This window comes from Ochotona curzoniae, unplaced genomic scaffold (assembly GCF_017591425.1).
Source record: "Ochotona curzoniae isolate NIBS_2020 unplaced genomic scaffold, NIBS_Ocur_1.0 contig_1274, whole genome shotgun sequence".
Classification (NCBI taxonomy): Eukaryota; Metazoa; Chordata; class Mammalia; order Lagomorpha; family Ochotonidae; genus Ochotona; species Ochotona curzoniae.
Genome location: NW_024465023.1, coordinates 30,260,090 through 30,284,710, shown reverse-complemented (window position 1 = coordinate 30,284,710; position 24,621 = coordinate 30,260,090). Strand labels below are relative to the sequence as shown.

The window sequence follows — 24,621 nt, the reverse complement described above, 5'->3', positions numbered from 1 at the left end:
AGAAAGCCTGCAGGAACTTTGGGGCAAATTGAAAAGAGAAAATACTCATGTTAGTGGGGTACAGGAGGAATTAAAAATGTCAAAGGGATAAAAAGCATAGTAAACGGAACAACAGAGAACTTCTCAAACATGAGAAAAAGATACAACTGTCTATGTACAGGAAAGCCAAAGGTCATGACTTACATTCAATGATTCAAGTCTACCACAAGACATATTATAATCAAGCTCTGGTAGGCTGAAGAAAAAGAATGGATCTCAAAACTACAGAAGAAGCAAATAACATATACAGAGTTCCTAATTTGTCCAACTGTGGACTACTCCACATAAATCCTACAAGCCGAGAGAGAATCACATAAGATTTCACAGAACCTAAGGGAAAAAAAGTTGCTGGATAAAAATACCGTATCCAGAGAAACTATCCCTCTTGTGTGAGGGAGAAAGACAATCCAAAGCAAAAGTTCAGAGCATATTTCTACCAGGCCTGTCTTACAACAAATGCTAAAAGGGGGTTCTTCAAAATGAAAGAAAGACACTAAAAGCAAGAAGAAAATAGTGGAAGGTAGAAAACTCACTGGTAAGAAAAACTATAAAATTCAAAATGCTTGCATTTTGTAAACAGGGTACACAAACTGTTCACATCTTTAGGGTGAAGATTTAAAAGCAAAACAATAAAAACAATAATTGCTTTAAAATACTACTGTGATAATTTACAGAATAATAGCAGGAGGGGAAATGGGGAGAAAGGAAGAAGAGGGGAAGGGACGAACACCTATATAAAATTTTATCATGGTAAATAATATATATATTTAAGTATTTTTTATTTTTCTTGGAAACGCAGATTTATAAATAGGAGAGACAGAAAGATCTCCTGTCTGCTGGTTCACTCCCTAAGTGACCACAATGGCCAGAGCTGAGCTCATCTGAAGCCAGGAGCCAGGAACTTTTCTGGTTTCCCACGTAGATGCAGGGTCCCAGGTTTTGGGCCATCCTCTACTGGTTTCCCAGGTTACAAGAGGGATCAGCTGCATGGAAAGTGGAGCAGCCGGGACACAAATCAGTGCCCATATGGGAGTTTGGTGTGTACAAGGCAAGGATTTAGTCATTGAGCCGTTGCGCCAAACCCTAATAAATCTATGTTTTTAAAAAAGATGGACACTGGGGAGGGAAGGCTGGGCTACCTCAGTCACAGAAACAGGCTTATATGAAGGGAATATTCTTTTTAAAATACCTCCCCAGTTTGTTCTGAGCAGCAAACAACTGTAGATCTGGGACAAATTGAGTTCTGGGAGTCCTCTGGGACTGAAATAGTGATGGTGCACTGACAATGGACTTAGAACAGTCCTCAACCTAGGGCACCATCTAGTGCTGAAATGCCAGAAGTATCCACAGGTTCAAAGAAAATAAGTAGATGGCTTAGAAAATTCTGAAAGGACAACCACAAAGGAATCCAAACTACCATAACTAATATCTCATTGTGCAGATAACATCATATACCAACAAGTGTCAAGAATTTCCAAGAACCAAGATCTCACTTTGTGAACAAAAACCACCATCTATGAGCTGGAATTTTGAAATACTCAAAGATTTCAAAATATCCTTTTTAAGGAAACTTGATAAACTTCAAAAGAACACAGAAAAATGACTTAATACTCTCACACATACCTATGACAGACTTGGAAGTGATATTTAAAACACAAAGCATAAAACCAAATGTAAACCATCATAGAACACATTGATTTCAAAATAGAACAAACTGAACAAATAATCAGAAAACTTCAAAACAGGATGTTTAAACAAATACGATTTAAAAAAAGAAGAGAATAAAGATACAGGTGGCATGAAGAAAGCCTGCAGGAACTTTGGGGCAAATTGAAAAGAGAAAATACTCATGTTAGTGGGGTACAGGAGGAATTAAAAATGTCAAAGGGATAAAAAGCATAGTAAACGGAACAACAGAGAACTTCTCAAACATGAGAAAAAGATACAACTGTCTATGTACAGGAAAGCCAAAGGTCATGACTTACATTCAATGATTCAAGTCTACCACAAGACATATTATAATCAAGCTCTGGTAGGCTGAAGAAAAAGAATGGATCTCAAAACTACAGAAGAAGCAAATAACATATACAGAGTTCCTAATTTGTCCAACTGTGGACTACTCCACATAAATCCTACAAGCCGAGAGAGAATCACATAAGATTTCACAGAACCTAAGGGAAAAAAAGTTGCTGGATAAAAATACCGTATCCAGAGAAACTATCCCTCTTGTGTGAGGGAGAAAGACAATCCAAAGCAAAAGTTCAGAGCATATTTCTACCAGGCCTGTCTTACAACAAATGCTAAAAGGGGGTTCTTCAAAATGAAAGAAAGACACTAAAAGCAAGAAGAAAATAGTGGAAGGTAGAAAACTCACTGGTAAGAAAAACTATAAAATTCAAAATGCTTGCATTTTGTAAACAGGGTACACAAACTGTTCACATCTTTAGGGTGAAGATTTAAAAGCAAAACAATAAAAACAATAATTGCTTTAAAATACTACTGTGATAATTTACAGAATAATAGCAGGAGGGGAAATGGGGAGAAAGGAAGAAGAGGGGAAGGGACGAACACCTATATAAAATTTTATCATGGTAAATAATATATATATTTAAGTATTTTTTATTTTTCTTGGAAACGCAGATTTATAAATAGGAGAGACAGAAAGATCTCCTGTCTGCTGGTTCACTCCCTAAGTGACCACAATGGCCAGAGCTGAGCTCATCTGAAGCCAGGAGCCAGGAACTTTTCTGGTTTCCCACGTAGATGCAGGGTCCCAGGTTTTGGGCCATCCTCTACTGGTTTCCCAGGTTACAAGAGGGATCAGCTGCATGGAAAGTGGAGCAGCCGGGACACAAATCAGTGCCCATATGGGAGTTTGGTGTGTACAAGGCAAGGATTTAGTCATTGAGCCGTTGCGCCAAACCCTAATAAATCTATGTTTTTAAAAAAGATGGACACTGGGGAGGGAAGGCAAGATGGCAGTATAGGGTTTGCAGAGGTTTAAACCGAGGGAGACTCACCAGCCAGGGTGAAGCAGAGAAGGCACATTCCAGGAAATAGGAAAGGACAAGGCAACAGCAGGGGGGTACCTGGAGACCTGTGGACACGCGGAAGTAGTGGGGAAAATGGAGTGGTGTTGCAGTGACCAGATACCCCAGCAGTGGTCATCAAGCAGTAAGGTAGGTAAGGGAATTCACTGGGAACTCAGGAGGTGAACCCAGGCAAAGAACTGCCTGTGCTGCTAATTTATTTGATCCAGCAACGACCAGAGCAGAATGGCAGAGCTCAAGCAGACAGGTGCAAAAACAGGGTGGATTTCACAACTCACCCCCCACCAGTGCCACATCAGGTGCCATTTTTGTAAAGTGAGGCAAAGGCCGTGGGACTACAAGGACAACACTAAGTTGTGCATGCGCTAAGCCAGGAACAAACTTATTTCTGGCCCAGAGCATTGCATTGATCCCACAACAAAAACAGAACTAAGTTGGCATCCCACAGGTCCCACCCAAAATAGGTTCAGGTAGCCCCCAGACCTAACAGCCAGCAAATCCAGAAGTCTACCACTGCTATGTCAGGAACCATTTTGTGTAGTTTGGCAAAGGCTGTGGGACTGGAGGGCAACAGTGAGCTGCACACACGCTTAGCTGGGAGCAAACTCACTTATGGCTCATGAATTGCACTTGTCACACAGGAAAAACTACCACCGTGACATGCCACAGGTTCCACCCAAAATAGGTCTGGGTAGCCCTAAGAGCTAACAGCCAGCAGATTCGGAATTCCACCAGTACCATGTCAAACGCCATTTTGTGTAGTATGGCAAAGTCTGTGGGACTGGAGGGACAACAATGAGCTGCAAACATACTTAGCTAGGAGCAAACTCACTTACAGTTCAATGCATTGCACTGAGCCCACAGAGAAAACAATACTGAAGTTTTATCCTACAAGTTCCACCCGAAATAGGTCCAGATGGCTCTTAGACACACTACAGGGCAGTGGTAGCCAAAACAGTCTGGCACTGGTACAGAAACAAAGCTCATTGGAACAGAACAGAAACACCAGAAGGGATCCCACACATGTACAGCCAACTAATATTTGATGAGAAAACTGGAAACAATCCAGAGGAAAATCTTGGTCTCTTTAACAAATGCTGTTGGGACAATTGGATATGGCCTGCAAAGGTAAGAAGCAAAACTCACACCTGTCACCTTATACAAAAATCAGCTCTAAACACATCAAGGACCTAAATCTGTACCAAGAAACAATCAAACTATTAGAGGGAAACATAGGAAGCACTCTGCTTTGGTGAAGATTTCTTGAAAAAGTCACCAACAGGGCTCAATGCAGTAGCCTAGTAGTTAAAGTCCCATATGGACGCCAGTTCTAGTCCCAGTGGCCCGATTTCCCATGCAGCTCCCTGCCTGTGGCCTGGGAAAGCAGCTGAGGGCAGTCCAAAGCCTTGGGATATTACACCAATGTGGAAGGCCTGGTAGAGGCTCCTGGCTCCTGCCTTCAGACTGATGCAGCTCTGGCTGTTGCAGCCACTTGGGAAGTGAATCAATGGACGAAAGATCTTCCTCTCAGTTTCTCCTCCACTCTGCAAATCTAACTTTCCAATAAAACCAAATTAAATCTTGTTTAAAAAGTCACCAAAAGCACAGGCAGTCAAAGTCAGACTATATCAAACTAAGAAGCTTCTGTACAGCAAAGGAAACAGTCAACAAAGTGAGGAAGCAACCAACGAAATGGGAGAAAATCTTTGCACACGACAGAACTGATAGGAGACTAATAGGATTCACAAAGAGCTTCAAAAACTCAACGGCAGCAAAACAAACAACCTTGTGAAGAAATGGGTGAAGGAAATGAAGAGCCATTTTTCAAAACAACAAATCCAAATGGCTAACACAGAAGAAAAATCGCTCAGGCTCCCCAGCTATCAGGGTGATACAAATGAAAACCACATTGAGGTTCCACCTAACTCCAGTAAGATTGGCTTATGTTCCGATTTCTACTAACAGCACCTATTTGTGTGGATGTGGGGAGAAAGGTGCCCTCCTTCACTGTTAGGGAGAGTGTAGGCTAATAAAACCATTACGGAAGAGTGCTAAGAGAAATGGAAAATGATCTACCGTATGACCCAGCTTTCCCACAACTAAGAATATATCCAAGGGAAATAAAATACACATATGAGAAAGTGACCTGTAATACTAAGAGCAGCACAATCTACAATACAAAGACATAGAAACAACCAAAATGCCCATATAAAGAGGAGTAGATTAAAAAAAAAAAAAAGGTATCATATCTACTCCATGGAATACTATTCAGCCATTAAAAAAAACAAAAAAAGAAATTCTGGGCCCAGCGCCATGGCCTAGCGGCTAAATTCCTCACCTTGAGCTCACCAGAATACCAAATGGGAACCTGAACCTGAACCTGGAGGCCCAGCTTCCCATCCAGCTCCGTGCCTGTGGCCTGGGAAAGCAGTCAAGAATGGAACAAAGCCTTGAAACCTTGTGTGTAGGAGACCCGGAAAAGGCTCCTGGCTTCTGACTTCGGATTGGCTCAGCTCCAGCTGTTGTGGCCGCTTGGGGAGTGAATCACTGAATGGAAGATCTTCCTCTTTGCATCTCCTCCTCTCTATATCTCTGACTTTGCAATAAAATAAATCTTTAAAAAGTGAAATTTTACCATTTGCAACCAAAGGGTCCCAACTAGAGACCGTTATGCTTAGTGAATAAGTCAATCTCAAAAACACAAATATCTTATGTTTTCCCTGATAAAAGGCAACCTACTTGCAATTCACAAGATCAATAGCCCTTTCTTTTTTTTAAAGATTTATTTTTATTATTTTTTATTATTGGAAAGGCGGATATACAGAGAGGAGAGACAGAGAGGAAGATCTTCCGTCCGATGATTCACTCCCCAAGTGAGCGCAACGGCCAGTGCTATGCCGATCCGAAGCCAGGAGCCTCTTCCGGGCCTCCCACGCGGGTGCAGGGTCCCAAAGCTTTGGGCCGTCCTCCACTGCTTTCCCGGGCCACAGGCGGGGAGCTGGAAGGGAAGCAGGGCTGCCAGGATAGAACCGGCGCCCATATGGGATCCTGGGGTATGTTCAAGGTGAGGACCTTAACCACTGCGCCACCGTGCTGGGCCCCAATAGCCCTTTCAATACTGTTTCTGTTACATCTCGTGGGTTTTGTTTTTTTTTAATTTTCATTTCTTCGAAAGCTTTTTTTCTCTCGTTAAATTCTTCCTTGACTCATACGTCATACTTTTTCATTTCTTCATCAATACATTGGACATTCAGTAGCATGTTACGTAATTTCATGTTGTTGTAAATTTTATATTTTTCTTTCTGTTGTTGATTTTGTTTTATGACTTTTCATTTAATGGGATGTATAGCAACTGTGTAATAGAAACTGTCGTATCCAGATGTGAAGATAAAATGCAGTATGCATCTCTACTTTCAAATCTAATCTGGAATCCCAATGAAACTGTTAAATTTATCTTTACAATATCTTGACAGGATGTTGGACTTTTCTGCTGTTGTTCATACATACAATGTCAAGATACATTTAATAGCAGAATGATGGACTTGTGATTATGAAAGAATACTATTGTAATTACGTTGTGGAAATTAGTGGAGGGGGGAATTTGAGGAGGGGGTAAGGTAAATTCTAGAGCCTATGGAAATCCATAATTTAAAAAAAAATGGAAGTAGAAACAAGATGGCAGAATAGGGTAAGGACATGTTTAAAGAGACGGAGAAACATTAGCCAGTGTGAAGCAGAGGGTACATTCAGGAAACAAGAGAGGACAGAACAACAGCAGAGGGGAACCAGGAGACTGACAGACACAGGAAAGCAGAGGACAAAACGGTGTGGTGTTGAAGTGACCGATGCCCCAGTGGCACCCAGCGAACAACCATCTGAACTCAAACAGCATCCAGAACTCCACCAGCAACAGGGTAGGAGGGGAATTCACCACGAGCTCAGGAGATGAACCCAGATGAACTGCCTGTCCTGCTGGTCTGATTGATTGGACCAGGAGCAGATCCCAGATGGGCAATGCAGGAACAGGGTGGATTTTACTGATCAATCAGCCCCCTAGAGCCAAACCATTTTGTGCAGTGAGGCAAAGGTGATGGGATAGTACTGTGCATGCACTAAGCTGGGAGTGAACTCATTTCTGGCTCAATGAATTACAACAACGTGGCATCCTACAGGTTCCACCCAAAATAGGTACGGGTAGCCCTCAGACTCGATGGCCAGAAAATCAAGAACTCTAGTAGTGGCACATCAGGCACCATTTTGTACAGTGTGGTAAAAGCTTTAAGACTACAGGGACAACAGTGAGCTGCGCATGTGCTGAGCTGGGAGCGAACTCACTGAGCTCAGTGCATTGCACTGGTCCCACAGGGAAAATAATACTGACTCTGGCATTATACAGGTCAAAATAGGTCTGTGCGGCCCTCAGATCTAAGGGGCAACAGGTTCCAACAAGATCAGCACCATCAATAACCCAGCTATATAGAACTCTTGGTGGCTCCCTAATCCTGGGAACTGCCAAACCGGACGTGGGAGAAAGGTTGTACAAACAATGGTGCAGCCTCAGCACAGTACCACAGGAAGTGAAAAATGCCGAGCCATGAGGACCTAGGGCTACGGAGATTTTGGTGGAAATCTAACGTAAGAACCCAGACCTGGAACTCACCGGAGGGAGTGGCACAAGTGACTGCAAACATAGAGCCATGTACCAACCACAATAAGTACAATCAAGTTGTAGACCTGTGAGTGACACAGCTTAGAAACCTGCCCCAAGGAGAAGACTCTGCTAACCAGAAGCACAATGACCAAGAGCAAAATAAGAGACAGAGGCATAATGAGTATTACTGAAAACTCCCCTGCAAAGGAGCAAAAACCTTTGCCAACTTCAGTTAACTGAGGAAGACATTGAGAAAATGGGGGACACAGAATTCAGAAAACAAATTATAAAGCTTCTTATCAACAATGAGAAGCACATAGAGAAGTTCAAGGAATTTAAGGAGTAGCCACACAGGAAAGAGCAACACTGAAACAAATTCAAGTCAAATTACTGGAAATGAAGGACACAATAGAGCAAGCTAAAACTTCAATGGAAAATCTCCATAATAGAATGAAGGAAGTAGAAGAAAGAATCTCAGAACAGGAAGATACCTCTTGTCACAATGGGCAAACAGTCAAAAAGCCGGAAGTAGAGCTGCATCAAGCTCAAAAAAAAGTATTTAAGAATTAAGAGACAGTGGGCCCAGTGCCATGGCCTAGTGGCTAAAGTCCCCACCTTGAACATGCCAGCATCCCATATGGGTGTCAGTTCTAATCCGGCAGCTCCACTTTCCATCCAGCTCCCTGCTTGTTGCCTGGGAAAGCAGTCAAGAATTGCCCAAAGCCTTGAAACCCTGTGTAGGAGACCCGGAAGAGGCTCCTGGTTTCTGATTGGCTCAGCTCCAGCTGTTGTGGCCGCTTGGGTAGTGAATCATTGAACGGAAGATCTTCCTCTCTGTCCCCTCCACTCTATATCTATATCTACATCTATATCTCTGACTTTAAAATAAAAATAAATAAACCTTTAAAAAAAAAAAGAATTCAGAGACAGTAACTATTAAAAAGCCAAATGTAAGAGTTAAGGAAGTCCCAGAAGGTGCAGAAAGAGAAGCTGGGTTTAAGAATGTGTTCAATGAAATAATAAGTGAAAATTTCCCTCATCTGGAGAAAGAATTGGGAAATAACATCCAGGAGGGCACAGAACTTCCAACAGGGTTGACCAAAAGTGATCTTCACTATGATACGTGATCATCAAGCTCTCTTCAATTGAACATAAGGAAAAGATCCTTGAATAAACACATGAAAAGAAATCTATTGACATATAAAGGAATGCCAGTTAAATTCACAGGAGACCTCTCACAGGAAACTCTACAGGCCAGAAGACAATGCAGCAACATATTCCAGATTCTAAAAGCTGATCTTGCTAACAAAGATCAGTGCAAACTATCTCATGGATTTTGATGTGTTTGTTGTTGTTCGTTTGTTTCATCTCTTCAAAGCACCGAGTGCCCCTAAATCATTAGTATAGTATAGTCCTTCATACACAGTAATATGTCCATCTGTGCTCTGATCCCGTTTCCTACTAATACACCTGGGAAAACAGCAAAAAACAGTCGAAGTGCAAAAGACCTTCTCCTTGACAAAGATGGGATTCTTGTTTCCTGGCTTCATCTTGGCCAAGCTCTTGCTGTTACAGAAGACAGAAGTGTTTCTCTCTCACACCACCCCTGTGTCTCTCCCACTCTTCTTTTGAACAAATTAGATCTTTTTTTTTTTCACAAAGTGGTAAAATGGAACATTAAAAATTAAAAATGAGGGGGCTAACACCATGGCATAACCTCTGTCTGCAGCAACAACTCAAAATGGGCCCTAGTTTGAATCCCAGTGGCTCCATCTCTAATCCAGCTCCCTGCTCACAGCCTGGGATGACACTGGTGGAGGGCCTAAGAACTTGGGCCTCTGTACCCAGATAAGAGACCTGGAGGAAGATCTTGGCTTCAGTCCAGTACTGGCTGTGCAGCCATTTGAGGAGTAAACATATAGATGGAAGATCTCTCTGTGTTTCTCTTTCTAACTTTGCCTGTCAAAAATAAATGAATCTTTTTTTAAAAAAATCAAAATGAATGGAGGAATGGAGTGCAAATATGGAGTTCTTTATCATTAGTGTTTCTCTTTTCACAAGACAGGTGCTCTAACCAAGCTATAGGGCCCAGTGATTCTCTTTTCTATTTTCCTAGGTTTGCAACCAATATTAAATTGTTGTCATTTTCAAAATAGCTTTTTATAAAACATCATAAGTTTTTTGTAAGCCTGATAACATAAAGCAAAAACATATCATAGATATCAAAATAATAATCAAATTGTCAAAATATCCTGCTAAATAAAATCAGTTAATCACAAAAGAAGGTTGGAAGAGAGAAGAGACAGGAAAAGCTAGAAGGCAAGTTATCAAAATGGCAGTAGTAAGATTGGTACAGTGGCTCAACAGGCTAATCCTCCACCTTGTGGTGCCAGTATCCCAGATGGGTACCAGTTCTAGCCTTGGCTGCTCCACTTCCAAAGCATCTCCCTGCTTGTGGCCTAGGAAAGCAGCATAGAATAGTACGGGTCCTTGGGACCTTGCACCCCACACAGAGACCCAGATGAGGCTCCCAGCTCCTGGCTTCGGATTTGCTCAGCTCTGACCATTGCACCCATTTGGGGGAACAAGCCAGTAAATAGAAGATCCTCTCTCTCTCTCTCTCTGTCTAGCTCTCTGTAAATCTGGTGCCAGCCCCAGGTAAAAAATATTTTCAAATAAAAAATAATAAATGAAACAAGGAAGTTAATTAATAAGTTTGATTTAGTATGAAGAAATAACAATTATAGGTATATACAGTCAAAATCAAAACAAATACATAAAGCAAATATTAATAGACATGAGAGAGGGCAAGATCTCAATACAGTAATAATAAGGAGAGCTTAACATGCTGCCTTCGGAAATGGGTAGATCATTCAGATTTTAAAAAAATCAACAAACAGCAGAGTTAAATTTCACTCAATGTCCATCAGACCTAACAAACAACTAAGTTTTAAAATAGTTTTTAAACTATAAGAGAGAAGAAGCAAACAACACTTAGACACAAGACACAGACAACATTCTATCCAATAGCTGCAGAATACACACAGTTCTCAACAACACATGGAACATTCTCCAGGATAGATCATGTGGTAAATCAGTCACAAAGTAAATCTCAACAAACTCAAAAATGGAATCGTGTTGAGTATCTTTTCTGATCACAATGCAGTGAAGCTAGAAGTCAATAACAAGTAAAACTTTGAAAATTATGTAAGTACCTGGAAATTAAACACTGTGTCCCCATGACAACCAATAGATAAAGGAAGAAATTACGGAGGAAATTTAAAGTTTTCTTCAAATGAATGAAAATGGGAACAAGACACACCAAAAACCTATGGGACACAACAAAAGCAATACTCAGAGGGTAGTTTACAACAATCAATGCTTGCAAGAAAGAACGCAAATAAACAGCTTCTACTGTACCTAAAGGAACTAGAAAAAAGAACAAATCAATTCCAAAATCAGCCCAAAGAAATAACAAAACTGAAAGTACAAATAAATGACACACTGCCTAAGAAAAGAAATACCAAAAGAAATCAATGAAACAAAAACCTGGTTCTTTGAAAAAACTGAAAAACCCCTATCCAGCCTAAGGAAAAATAAAAAAAAAAAAAGATTCAACTGCATAAAATCAAGAGATGAAAACAAATACATTACAACTGACACCACAGAAACACAAAGGATCTTTAAAGATTAATATGAAAAGTTAAATGGCAACAAATTGGATATCCTAGGGACTGGCGTAGTAGCACATCAGGTGAAGCCATTACTTGAAATGCTGGCATCAAATACTGATGCATCAGTTCCGATTCAGCTCCTTACTAAGGAATCTTGGAAAGCAGTGGGAGATGGTCCATGATGGGACCCCTGCCATCAATGTGAATGACACAGATGGAGTTCTAGGTCCTGGTTGCCTCACTTCCATTAAGCTCCTTGCTAATATGCCTTAAAGAAAGCAACAGATGATGGTTCAAGTACTTGGCCCATGCAGGAGGTCCAGATGGAGTTCCAGACTCCTGGTTTCAGCCTGTCCCAGTCCTGGCTGTTGCTGCCATTTAAAGAGTGAACCAGTAAATAAAAGACCTCTTTCTCTGTCTCTTTCTTCACCATGCCTTCCAAATAAAAATTCCTTATAATATATCATGAAATTCTTCCTCTGTTTCTTCTTTTTTAAGATTTATTTTTACTGGAGAGTTAGATATACAGAGGAGGAGGAGAGACAGAGAGGAAAATCTTTCATCCATTGATTCACTCCCCAAGCAGCTGCAATGGCCAGAGCTGCGTCGATCTGAAGCCAGGAGCCTGAAGCTTCTTCTGGGCCTTCCACGCGGGTGCAGAGCCCCAAAGCTTTGGGCCATCCTTGACTACTTTTTTAGGCTACAGGCAGGGAGCTGGATGGGAAGCAGGGCCTCTGGGATTAGAACCGATGCCCATACGGGATTCCAGTGAGTGCAAGGAGAGGACCTTAGTCACTGGGTTACTGTGCTGGGCCGAAATTGTTCTTTTTAAATTTGATTTTTTGTTTGTTTTTAAATGTTTGCTACATAGGCAAGATTTTTTTTTTTTACAAAAATAGGAAAAGCACTATTGAAATTTGTATGGAACCACAGAAGACCACAAAGAACCAAAGCAGCTGTGCGTAAAAACAGTAAGTCATACATTGTATGACTTTAAAATGCAGTACAAAGCTATAGCAATAAAAACAGCATGGGACTCTGCATAAAAGTAGACCCACAGAGCAGTGAAACAGAATACAGACCCTAAAAGTGAGCCAACACATTTACAACCAACTGATTTTGATAAAGATGTTAAGAACATGAATTATGGGGCCAGCGTGGTAGCCTAGTGGTTAAAGTTCTCGCCTTGCACGCGCTGAGATCCCATACAAGTCATTTGTGTCTGGGCTGCCCTGTTTCCCATCCAGCTCCCTGCTTGTGGCCTGGGAAAACAGTCGAGGATGGCCCAAGGACTTTGGACCCTGCACCAGCCTGGGAGGCCCAGAAGAGACTTTGGGCTCCTGGCTTCGGATTGGTGCAGCTCTGGCCATTGTGGCCACTTGGGGAGTGGATCAGTGGACGGAGGATCTTCCTCTCTGTCTCTCCTCCTCTCTGTATATCTGCCTTTCCAATAAAAATAAACAAATCTTTAAAACAACAGCATGTATTAGAAAACAGACAGTTTTTTTTTTTCAATAAATGGTGCTGGGAAAACTGGCTGTCCACATGCCAAAGAATGAAAACTAGATGCCTATTTTTTCACCAAGTGCAAAAAAAATCAACACAAAACGCATTAGAGATCTCATTGTAAGTCCTGAAACTTTGTGTTAGAAGGAAAACGTGTTAGGACACTGGAATGGGAAAGGATTTTTTTAAAATCAGACTCTAAAATCAAACAGAAGCAAAAATATCAAAATGGGATTTCACCAAACTAAAAATTTTGTTTATTTATTTTTTTTATTGTTAGTAACATTGTATTATGTGAAACAGTTTTATAGGTACTGGGATTACCCCCACCCCTCCCACAACCCTCCATCCATGGTGGATTCCTCCACCTTGCTGCATAACCACAGTTCAAGTTCAGTTGAGATTCTTTCATTGCAAGCATATACCCAGCATAGAGTCCAGCATCCTATTGTCCAGACAAGCCCAGTGGCCACTTGGGGCGACCCTCCCTGGTCTGATGGCGGAGCTAGCAGAGTAAAGTCCTGGTCAGTAAAAGCCCCAACAAAACATCAGCAACAATATACAGTGTCATGGAATTAACTGACATAGTATTGAGTAGACAATATGTTAAAAATTTTGAAAGCCAAAAGAAAAAATCAACAGAGTGAGAATACAACCTACAAAATGGAAAAAAAAAGTTTTACAACTGATGAGTGGTTAGTATCAAGCTGCGTGGGGTAACATTTTGAATATTTTCACTATAAAGAAACTTAAATGTTTGAGAAGACAGACATATTTACATTGGCTCGACATTACACAATAGAACACATATCCTAACATCGTATTAGGTTTATGTGTGTGTTTGTTTTATAGTTTTGTTGACTCTGTAAATAGGTTACAATCTTACATATCTAATAAAATTGTTAATCAGTTCATTTTTGACAATTACTAATCTGAAAAAGCAAAAATTTCTTATACCTTATTTGCCAGGGCTAAAGCAGTGACAGCCTTATCAAAATGTTCTCTGTAATCCCATTCCAAATAATTGGTAGCTAGTAAACGTAGAACTTTAGCCTATAATTAAAAATAGAAAGCACTTAGTTGAAGGTTAAATGCCACTAAAACGATTGAATAGCACTCAAAGAAAAAAGCGTCTTCATGAACTAAGTTAGAGTTACAACATAGCATTTCCTGAAGCAACTGCATAATGTCAGCATACGTCTCATGATAATACTATCGATACCAGATATTGTCTAAGGATTATATGATATTGATTATATTTCTGAATTATAATTTAACTGTGTTAGTAAATTTTAAACAGTGTTTGGCATTAACATACTCTAGTTACCACTTTTAAATCAGGCTCAGAAATATCTAATGTGATCACTTTGCCAACTGCTGTATATGTGGTACTGTACTAGGCCTCCACTGAGTGAAATAGATATAATCCCTCTTCCAAAGGTTTTACAGTCTAGTTGTAATTAACTTGTTGGACTAAGGGAATTCACAGCACCACTTCCAAAAGAACAGTTATAATTTCCCACAGAGAATACTTTGCCTAGCTCAGGTATATTTTACAATAGGTAATGCATCACTCAATCAAATTAGTTTCTCCAGACATATCTGCATTGATGAGGGGAGTGATTCTAGCTAGTGTGCACATGTTTAACCACAGATGGACAGTTTCAAAAGAGGAAACCTATTCAATAAAGTATGCTTCTAAGTATAATGAAGATGGTAGACCCAGAAAAAAGTGTTGAGCACATTAAGGCAATGTGAATGTGGCAAACATTTGCTATATTTCACCTCCGAATTTTTCATTCCTAAGCTAAGATGCATATAAGGTTTATAACATATCGTTATTCTTACAAACTAGCTCTCTAAGAATTTATAAGCTTGCCTAGAGGACTTTCATGGAATAAAAAGGGAACCTCTGAAAAATACAGCTTATTTTGATGGAATTTTAAAAATCTGGGCAATTTTTCATATTATGTAATCCCATGAAGACCCTCATACTATAGTGAACTCATAATAATAAAAGGGTCAAAAGAGTAGCAACCCATAAAATGGATGAATATCAAATGAAATGAAAGATGAAAACAGACATAAAATAGTACACAGATCATCAATCTATTTATACAAGGCTGAAGAACAGCCGGATGAAAGCTGTGATGAAAGTCTGAATTGGCATGGGATGCCTGCATCTTGTCTTAAAGCACTGATTCAAGTTCTGCCCTACATCATTTACAACCCAGCTCCCTGAAAACGTGCTCTAGTCCTTGTGATCATTTTACTTTGTGCCTATGACTCTGACTATTCTAGGTATCTTATAAAAGTAGAATTTGTTAGGCACAGCGCAGTAGTCTAGTAGCTAAAGTCTTCGTTTCACATGTGCCTGCATCCTGTATGGATGATGATTTCTGTCCCAGCAGTCCCACTTCCCATCCAGCTCCCTGCTTGTGGCCTGGGAAAGCAGCAGAGGACAGCCCAAATCCCTGGGACCCTGCACCCGCGTGGGAGACCCCCAAAGAGGCTCCTGGCTCCTGACATTAGATCAGCTCAGTTCCAGCCATTATGACTGCTTGGGAGTGAACCAGTGGATGGAAGATCTTTCTATCTGTAAATCTGACTTTCCAAGAAAAATAAATAAATCTCTTTTTAAAAGTAGAATTTGTTATTCTATGGATGACTTATTCTTATTTAATGTCCTCACAGTTCATACTATAGCATATGTCAGAATTTGCTCACTTTGAAAGCATGAATAACATTTCATTATATACACTTCTGCTAGTTTTATTCTTAAAACATAAGCTTTTTTATATTTTGTGTCTTTTTTATTTCCTATATATTACAATGTTAGCTATACAATATGCTCCATTATATTTTGGCAAATTAATGCAGAGATGAACTTTTTTCAAGGCTTCTAGGATCAGATCTGTTTTTAACCAGCTTATTAATTTATAACATTTGAAATACAAAGAGAGAGAAACAGACAGAGAGCTTCTATCTGCTGGTTCATCCCCAACACAAACTTTGGACCAAGCCAAAGATGGGATCTAGGAACTCAATTCAGGTCTCCAACGTAAGTATCAGTAACCCAATTACTTGAACCAAGGCTTCTGTCTCCGGAGGTGCTCAATAGTCAGAAGCTAGAATCAGGAGCGAAACCAGGACTCTCATACAGGATGTGATATTCCAGCAGTGACTTACCTGCTAGGCTAAATGCCCGGATCCAAATGGATGTTTTCAAAATTCGATTTTACTATGACAAGCAGCAATTTTATATCAAACTTATTCACATCACCTGTGCTTTGCTTGCTAAAATATTAGGATTAGCGTTCATAATCAAGTATATTCTATCTGGATGGTTGGGAAACAACCTGGAATTTTAAAGTGTACAATAATAAAATCTAAAATTTAGGTATAGCCAAATATTTTTACTGAGTTTTATACATATTAACACATGGGTAAGCTTATAAGGGTAGGTTATACTATTGTACACATATTCTAGAGAAAAATGCACTGATATATTAAATAATGTACCCAATAGATAATCAGTTCATAAATTTGGAGTAAAATTATTACAAGTTTTTAACACCATAAAAAGTGTTTCTTCAACCTATTTCTCCAAAACTTAAGATGATACTTACATTCATTTCAGATTTAGCAGGACTTCTATTCATCTTCCCAATATCAAAGCTTTGTCTATAAATTAAAATGGAAAAAAGTATGTGTGTATAAATTCATTCAAATTACATATAATTTTTCATTATAAGTTAGAAATAAGATATTACTATGGTATTTTTCAATTTTTCTATTTTTCACTATCATATATTATTAGTAAATTAATGCATGAAAATCAACTGTAAAAAACAAAGCTTTCTAACTTCAGAAAACAACAATTTCCTCAGGAGATACTAAGTCAACATTAAATTATGTTTATATTCTTGTTTCTACTATCATTAAAATAGTTTATAAATGTATTCAAGTTATTACCTAATGGATGCATTTTAAACTCTTAGAATTATCAATATACTTTAAATAAATGTAGCTTTTATCATAGAAGCAAATGTGCTGTCAATATTCATTAAGTCTCCCAATATCCTTGGTTCCACTCTTGTTTCCCTTTTGCCGTTGAATGAATCAATACAACACTGAAGTAATTTCTAACATAGCCTATATTGGTACTGAAAAGAGAATGAGAGGTTGGGAAATAGAATTTCGACTTTCAGTTTTCTGCTTTAATTAACAAACCATATTACCTGAGGGACATTTTCATAACCACAAATAATATAATATGAGTCTCAATGTTTAAAAACCTAAAGCTAAAAAAGCAAAGAATAATAATAATAACAATAATGTACCATAAAATGGTAAAATATTTCAGTAAAATCTTGGTAAATTTAACTAAATTGAAGACAACACTTTAGAATTAGTGAATTCAAAATGAGCTGACAAAAGAACCAATGAAGTTGAAGATGGAACATTTGAAATTATCTATTCAGAGCAGAAAAAAGAATGAAGAAGATCCATGGGAATTATCAGATACTATCAAGTGATCTAACTTAGGCATAATAGGAATTAAAGAAAGTAAAGAAAGAGAAATGGGGCCAGAAAGCATATTTAAAGAAATGTTAGATGAAAACTCACCAAGCCTGAAAAAAGCAGCCAAAACCCAGGTAGCACAGAAATCTCTAATTAAATACAACACAAACAACAGGTCGCCATAACATATAACTATCAAAAATAAGCACAAAGAAAAACTTTCAAAAGCTGCAGGAGATAAGAAACATATCACCTATAAACAAAACCCATTATGGAAACATTACATATTGAAGCATACGGGATAAAGCAAATGCAATTCTAAGAGGGAAGTTCCTTGCAACAAATGCCTGCACCAAGAACATAGAAACAAGTGAAAAAACCACACCTAGCAATGCATCATCTCATGGACCTAAAAATCCAAAAACTAAATGCAAAATTAGTAGAAAGAAAGAAATAGCAATTACAGCAGAAATAAAAGACAAGTTTGAAAAACAACACAAACATTTGATTTTTAGAAACAAAAAAAATCAACAAATCTTTAGGTAGATTATGTAAACAAAGATAAAGACTCAGTGACGAAATGAAGACACTACAGTTGATTCTGTATATATAGAAAGGATAAAAGACTATTGTGGCATCAACACTGTGGCAAAGCAGGTCAAATCACTGCTTGAGATGCATCCATTCAATTTCAGAAGGATCAGTTCAAATCCTGGCTGTTCCGCTTCTCATTGAGCTTCCTACTTAATGTGCCTGGCAAAGCAGTGGTAGAGGGCCTAAGTAACTGGACCTGCTATGCATGTGGAAGAACATATTGCATGGAGTTCCCACCTCCTGGCTTTGGCCTGGCCCAGCTCTAACTATTGCAGCCACTTAAAGAGTGAATCAGCTGATGGAACAGCTCACTTTCCACCTCTCCATCTTTCCAATAAACAATTTAAAAAAATCATTATGAACATGTGTAAACAAATCACAAAACTTAGAAAAAAAATGGGTACGTGGAAGACCAGGAAGAAGCTCCTGGCTCCCAGCTTTGCATCAGCTCAGCTCTGTCCATTGCAGCAATTTGGAGAGTGCTCACAGTGGATAGAAGATCTCTTTTTCTGTCTCTCCTTCTCTATATGTAAAATCTGCCTTTCAAACAGTAAAAAAAAAAAAAAAAAAAAAGTCTAAAGAAAGAAAGAAAAAAAACTGGATAAATTCCTGAGCACATACCAACTACCAAAATTGAAACATGATAAAAAGAAACTAAATGAGATTTAATCGGTAATTGAAAATTTAACATCAAAGAAAAATCCAAGGCCTGGTAATTTCACTGCTTAATTCTACCAAACATTTAAAGAATTAATACCAAATTGTCTCAAACTATTCAGAAAAACTGAGGACAAGAGTTTTTCCAAACTCATAGTACAAAGCCAGCACCACCCTGAAACCAAACCAAATAAAGAAACAACAATCAATTACAGGCCAATACATCTGATGCAAACTTAAACCTTCAAGAAAGTTTACAAAGAATATAAATAAAATACATCAGTGAAAAACAACAGAAAAAAATCAGCAATCCTAAAAGTTAATGCTTTAAAAATATAAGAAAAAAATCTGATGAACACAGATACAAAAACCCTAAACACTCAAACAAATTAAAAAACACATTTTAAAACATCATTCAAGGTGCGTATTTTGTCTAGTGGTTAAGATACCCATTAGGTTGTTGTGTCTTTATTTTAGAAATAGTGTATTTCAAAACAATAAAGGTCATTTGTGACAAAACCACAGCTAACATAATGTTGAACACAAACACAAAAGCAGTTTAAAAACTTTTCCTCTAAGATCCAAAACAAGTAAGGATGCTTATTTTCATACTTTGACCATTCAAGAGGATTAAAAAAGTCACAGAGAAATAGAATCAGAAGATAAGTTCATTCTGATGCAAAATTCTTTGAAATTATAACCCCTGCCTAGTTTTTCATAATACACATTTTCCAAAAATTTTTGAAAATCGCTTTTATGCATAGGCTCAAGGCAATACATCATGCATATTTTTTAAAGATGTAATTATTTTTATTGGAAAGTCAGATACACAGAGAGGAGGAGAGACAGACAGAAATATCTTCCGTCCGATGATTCACTCCCCAAGTGGCTGCAACAGCCGGAGCTGAACCGATTTGAAGCCAGGAGTCTAGAGCTTCTCCTGGTCTCCCGCACGGGTGCAGGGTCCCAAAGCTTTAGGCAGTCCTCAGTTGCTTTCCCAGGCCACAAGCAGGGAGCTGGATGGGAAGTAGAGCCACTGGGATTAGAACCGGTGCCCATATGGGATCCTCGTGAGTGCAAGGTGAGGACCTTAGCCGCTAGGCTACTATGCTGGACCCATATCATGCATAATTCTAACAATATTAACATTAAACATGAACATATTAAATAATACAATCAAGTGGTAAAAATTTTCAGGCTGGATTCAAAACAAGGTCCAATATTGAATCTAAAAGAAATTGAAAGTAAAAGGATGAAAAAGTATATCATGTAAATAATAAGCTTGGGAGTAGCTGTGCTAATATTACATAACATGGACTTCAAGACAACAAATATTATTAGATATAAAAAAGGATTTGTAATGATAAAAAAAAAGACCAGCCCATTTAAAAGTATATACATGCCCTAAATACAAAAAACAAAAAAGTCACAAAAATTACATAATTTGATGATAATAGCTGGAAACTTCATCAACTCTATTTTAGCAATGCATCAGACAACCAGGCAGAATATTTAAAAAAAGAAGAGTTAAATAATACTATAAACCTACTATACCCTGACACACATTTTTAGCACATTCCACTCAGTTCTGATAAGATAATAGATTCTTCCCAAGTGCAAACAAAATCTTATTCAGGATAGAACATATGTTGCCCACAAAAAGCCACAGACTTAGGAGCATTGAAACCAAAAATAAACTGTGGTCTGTGTTCACATGTAATTAAATTTAGAAATCAACAGTAACAAGTAATTGAGGAAATCAACAAGTGTGAAAATTAAATACACATCTAAACAATCAATGAGTCAAAGAATAAATTGCTAAAAGAATTAAAGAATATCTTGGGATAAGTAAAAAGGAAAATACAAAACACCGTAACTTACTAGATGCAGCTAAAGCAGCGCTTAGAGGAAAATTTATAGTTATGAACAGCAATGTCAATAAAGACTTAATATCCTAACTTCTCACCTTAGAAAAATGTTGAAGGAAGAGCAAACTAAACCTTTAGATTTGTAGGCACAAAGGGGAAGAAATCCTAAAGGTTACAAAGAATGTTAACTAAATAGATTACTGGAAAAAATAGAAAAAAAATCAACAAGCCCAAAAGTTAATGCTCTAAAAAGATGAGAAAAAAATCTGAAAAACCTTGAGCTGCACTAAGACTCAAATTATTAAAACAGGACGTAATACGGGACATTACTCTTGCCTTTGTGAAAATGATTCTTAAAATACTAAAAACCTATGGCCTACTTAAATTTCCTTGAACAAATCTGCTGTTCTGCCTACATTTCTGTATCCTCCTCTGTACAAAGTTGAGATTTATCTAAATTAGTCATATTCAAACTTTCTGTAAGCAAGTGAATAATTTCTACAACAAAATCTTAAAAAGACATGTTGGATGAGATGTTGAATAAGGCCTGACATCTGAAGCAAGATGGGTTCTCAAAGAAATGAGACTCCTTTTCCTCTTAAAGAAGATCCTGATACTCCCGTAGCAGAATTCAAGGGCCCCACAGAATATTTTCTGAATTATTCTGCTAGATCATATCCAGGATTTCTTCCAGTTCTAAAGTGTTACCTATCTTAAATTATATCCTGTATTGAAATTGCAAATATAAATTTCATCATATTTCCACTAGATGGTGCTAATACACCCCATTTTCCATTAAAACAGGCTTCTATATAATCATTTTAGCATTTATAATTTTATTACAGTGTATTATTATACACATTTATTTTAATTTTGCAAAATACTATGACTTTCATGTTATTCCCCATTACGAGTCTGTGACACATAATGTGCGTATTTTTCAGGTGACGATATTGTAGTTAAATGACTTAATGCTACAGTTGATCAGTAACAGATTTTTCTGCCACTGTTGATATCTTCCCCTGTATCACATCACCTATATATATATATACATATATATATATAAAATAAAACAAGATAAAAAGAAGAAATTACTATTGAGTTGTACTAAAACTGTTACAAATTTCCTTTTGACTTACATGGTTTATATTCGTGCATATAAATATTTCTATTATTATAAACATCTGTTAGTATATATTCACTGTAATAATAGTAAAGGTTAAGCAATCACAAATAAAATATTACATATTTAATTATGCTATGGTAAATATAATCGCTACTTCAAAGTCCCGAACAGAAGTTACATAATCCAGGTTTCCTAGACTTAAGCCCTATGGCTTTAAGAGCACCAGTAAAATTTTGCTGAATTCCCCTCTTTTGATTTCATGAAGTATACAGAATATTTTTATCTAAGTGGAAAAAACACATTTCTCTTCCTGCTTGGGAATACTATATCCACAATAAAAATTTTTTTCCTAAACAACAGGAAACAACTCTTGTTAGCAACTTACATTACCAACTGAGACAAGTTTCAGACTACTATTACAGAATTAGAACTGGTGTTAGAAAGGTATCTCAAAGATTACAACAGACTGCTTAAACAATCATCCATGCGCATCCAAAACACTTATCCCTGAGTTCACTTTTTTAAAAAAGTGGCAAGAAAAGATAGATGTTGCAGAAAGTGCTCGATTTGCATTCCATCAGGAGAAAGTCAGAACAGGGTTCCCTCGTGAAAGTCCAAGAAATACTGTTTCTGTTATCCTATAACCTCTTTGTGAATTTATAAGCACCTCGCCTTTAATCTGTAGGTCAAAAAGTTTAGTTTATTTCAGTTCATTTACTAAAGTCAACTGTAGGTTATTTTTCATAGGAACATCTTCAGGGTTTTATCCAATTCTCCAGGGTGTTGTCCATTTCAAATATCTCCTGTCACTTCTCCCAATTTATTTCATTGTATTTAATATAGCAAGAGATTATCAATTAAGAATTTTCTTGGGGCTGGCATTGTGGTGCAATAGTTAAGCTTCCTCTTGTGAAATCAACAATCATTTGAGCACCAGCTGCCTTGCTTTTGATTCAGTTCTCTGCTACTGTACCTGGGACAGCACTAGAAGATGGCCCAAGAGCTCGGGCCCCCGCACAGATGTGGGAGACCAGGATGGAGTTTCAAACTTCTGGCTTTGGCTTGAGCCAGCCCCCAGCACCCAAGCCATTAACAAACTGAACCAATAGATTGGATAATAATCTATTATATATCTGCCTTTCAAATCAGTAAGAAAATAGTACTTTTTTAAAAAGAGAATTTTCCCATGTAATTCTTTGGCTTGATTCAGTTACACTAATCTTTATTTACAATTCATCTTGAAAAAACTCACCTCTCCAAATCCCCAAATCTTCCAAATGAATTTCAATGATTTTTTTCTTTTATCCGTATTGTGGTGAGGCTTTATGAATATGGGATTACAGCGAACATTTACTTTCCATGTGATACATTTTATGATATTTAATGAAAATAACTTCTTTAATTAAAAGATTTAAACTTTATTTTTACTGTATCCATGGCAACTTCCATTTTTAATTTTCACTGTTCTACCACATATTTCATCTGACATTATGAGGAAAGAAGAGTTCTTGGGCCCACCACTGTAGACACAGGCTTCAAGTCTCTCCTAGAACTATGTTGGTCCACATGGCCCCAGGAATGAAGCATATTCCAGTGCCAGACTTTCCACTGAGCTCAAGGCTGAAGTCCTATCCCTGAGGCTCCAAGCTCCAAACCCATTCCTGAATAAGACTGGTCCCATAGCCAGGCACATTCGAGAGGCAAGACAGTCCTTACGGCATCAGGCTCTAAGCCAGTTTTACTGGTTCAAGTTCTAGGCACACCTCAGAAGCAAAGACTGTTCAAGTCTGTAAGAGTTCAAAAACAGCTATCACGACCTCACACTCCAGCCAATGCAGGATACAGGCCCACTCTGATGAACCTTGGCACTAGGCTGGCTCCCAGAGATCTAGGCTCCAGTCTGGCCCTCACAGATATAAGCAACAGACCAGCACACCTTAGAATTCCAATAGCAAGTCTTCCAATGAATCTCTTCACATTCCCATCCAGAATTACTCACTACTAAAGGAGTTTATTTTTTAAATTTGTTTTTGTAATGCTACAGACAGACTTCAATGACTGAAAGAGATGACTACTTGCTCAAATGTGCAAACTCCAGTGTGAAGCCATAAAAATCAGGAATAATCAGGGAAACCTGCCATCATCAAAGAAGAAAATCAAAGCAGAAGTCACTGCCTAAAGAAACGGCAGGTTTAGTGGCTAAGACAGAGCTTGTGATGCCTATGCTCCTCATCAGAGTGCCTCTGTTTCCAATTTCAGATTCCTGCTAACTTGCACCCTTAGAGGCAGCAGTGACGGCTCGGGTTTTACAGTCGCTTCCACCTATGTGGGAGACCAGTACTGAGTTCCAAGCTCCTGGCTTTGGTCTGGCCTAGACTGGAAGTTATAGGCATTTGAGAAGTAAATCAGTGGATGGGAGATTTTCTCTGGCTTTCAGATAAATATTTCATTCAATAACACTTTTTAAAAGACTTATTTTTATTAGAAAGGCAGATTTACAGATAGGAGATATAGAAAGATCTTCCATCTCCTAGTCCACTACCCAAATGATCACAGTGGCCAGGCTAAGCCAATCCGAAGCTAGCAGCCAGGAGCCAGGAGCAGTCCAGGTCTCCCACACGGGTACATGGTCTCAAGGCTTTGGGCCATCCTCTGTCTCCTTTCCAGGCCACAGGCAGGGAGCTGGACGGGAAGTGGAGCAATCGGGACATGAACCAGTGTCCATATGGGATCCTGACACATGTAAGGCAAGGAATTAGCCAATCAATGACATTTTAAAAATTGGACTATGAACTTATTTTTAAATAATTCAAAATATTCACTTTTGAAAATCTCAATGAATTGGTAAAAGAGTATCGATAACTAAATGAAATATGCAAAGAGATTAATGATAATAAGTTCAATAAAAACAAATCATAAAAAAGAATCAAAT

At 38.3% G+C, this 24,621-nt stretch overlaps 1 protein-coding gene across 1 annotated transcript in view; it reads right to left on the bottom strand.

Annotated features, from left to right (window-relative positions):
* TEX11 (testis expressed 11) overlaps positions 1-24,621 on the bottom strand; it is a 197,936-nt gene that overhangs the window by 133,355 nt on the left and 39,960 nt on the right. Inside the window, exons 8-9 of the mRNA XM_041003384.1 lie at positions 16,550-16,604; positions 13,878-13,973 (exon numbers count right to left, since the gene is read on the bottom strand). Of these exons, the coding sequence (XP_040859318.1) occupies positions 13,878-13,973; positions 16,550-16,604 (151 nt within the window). The remainder of the gene's footprint in view (positions 1-13,877; positions 13,974-16,549; positions 16,605-24,621) is intronic.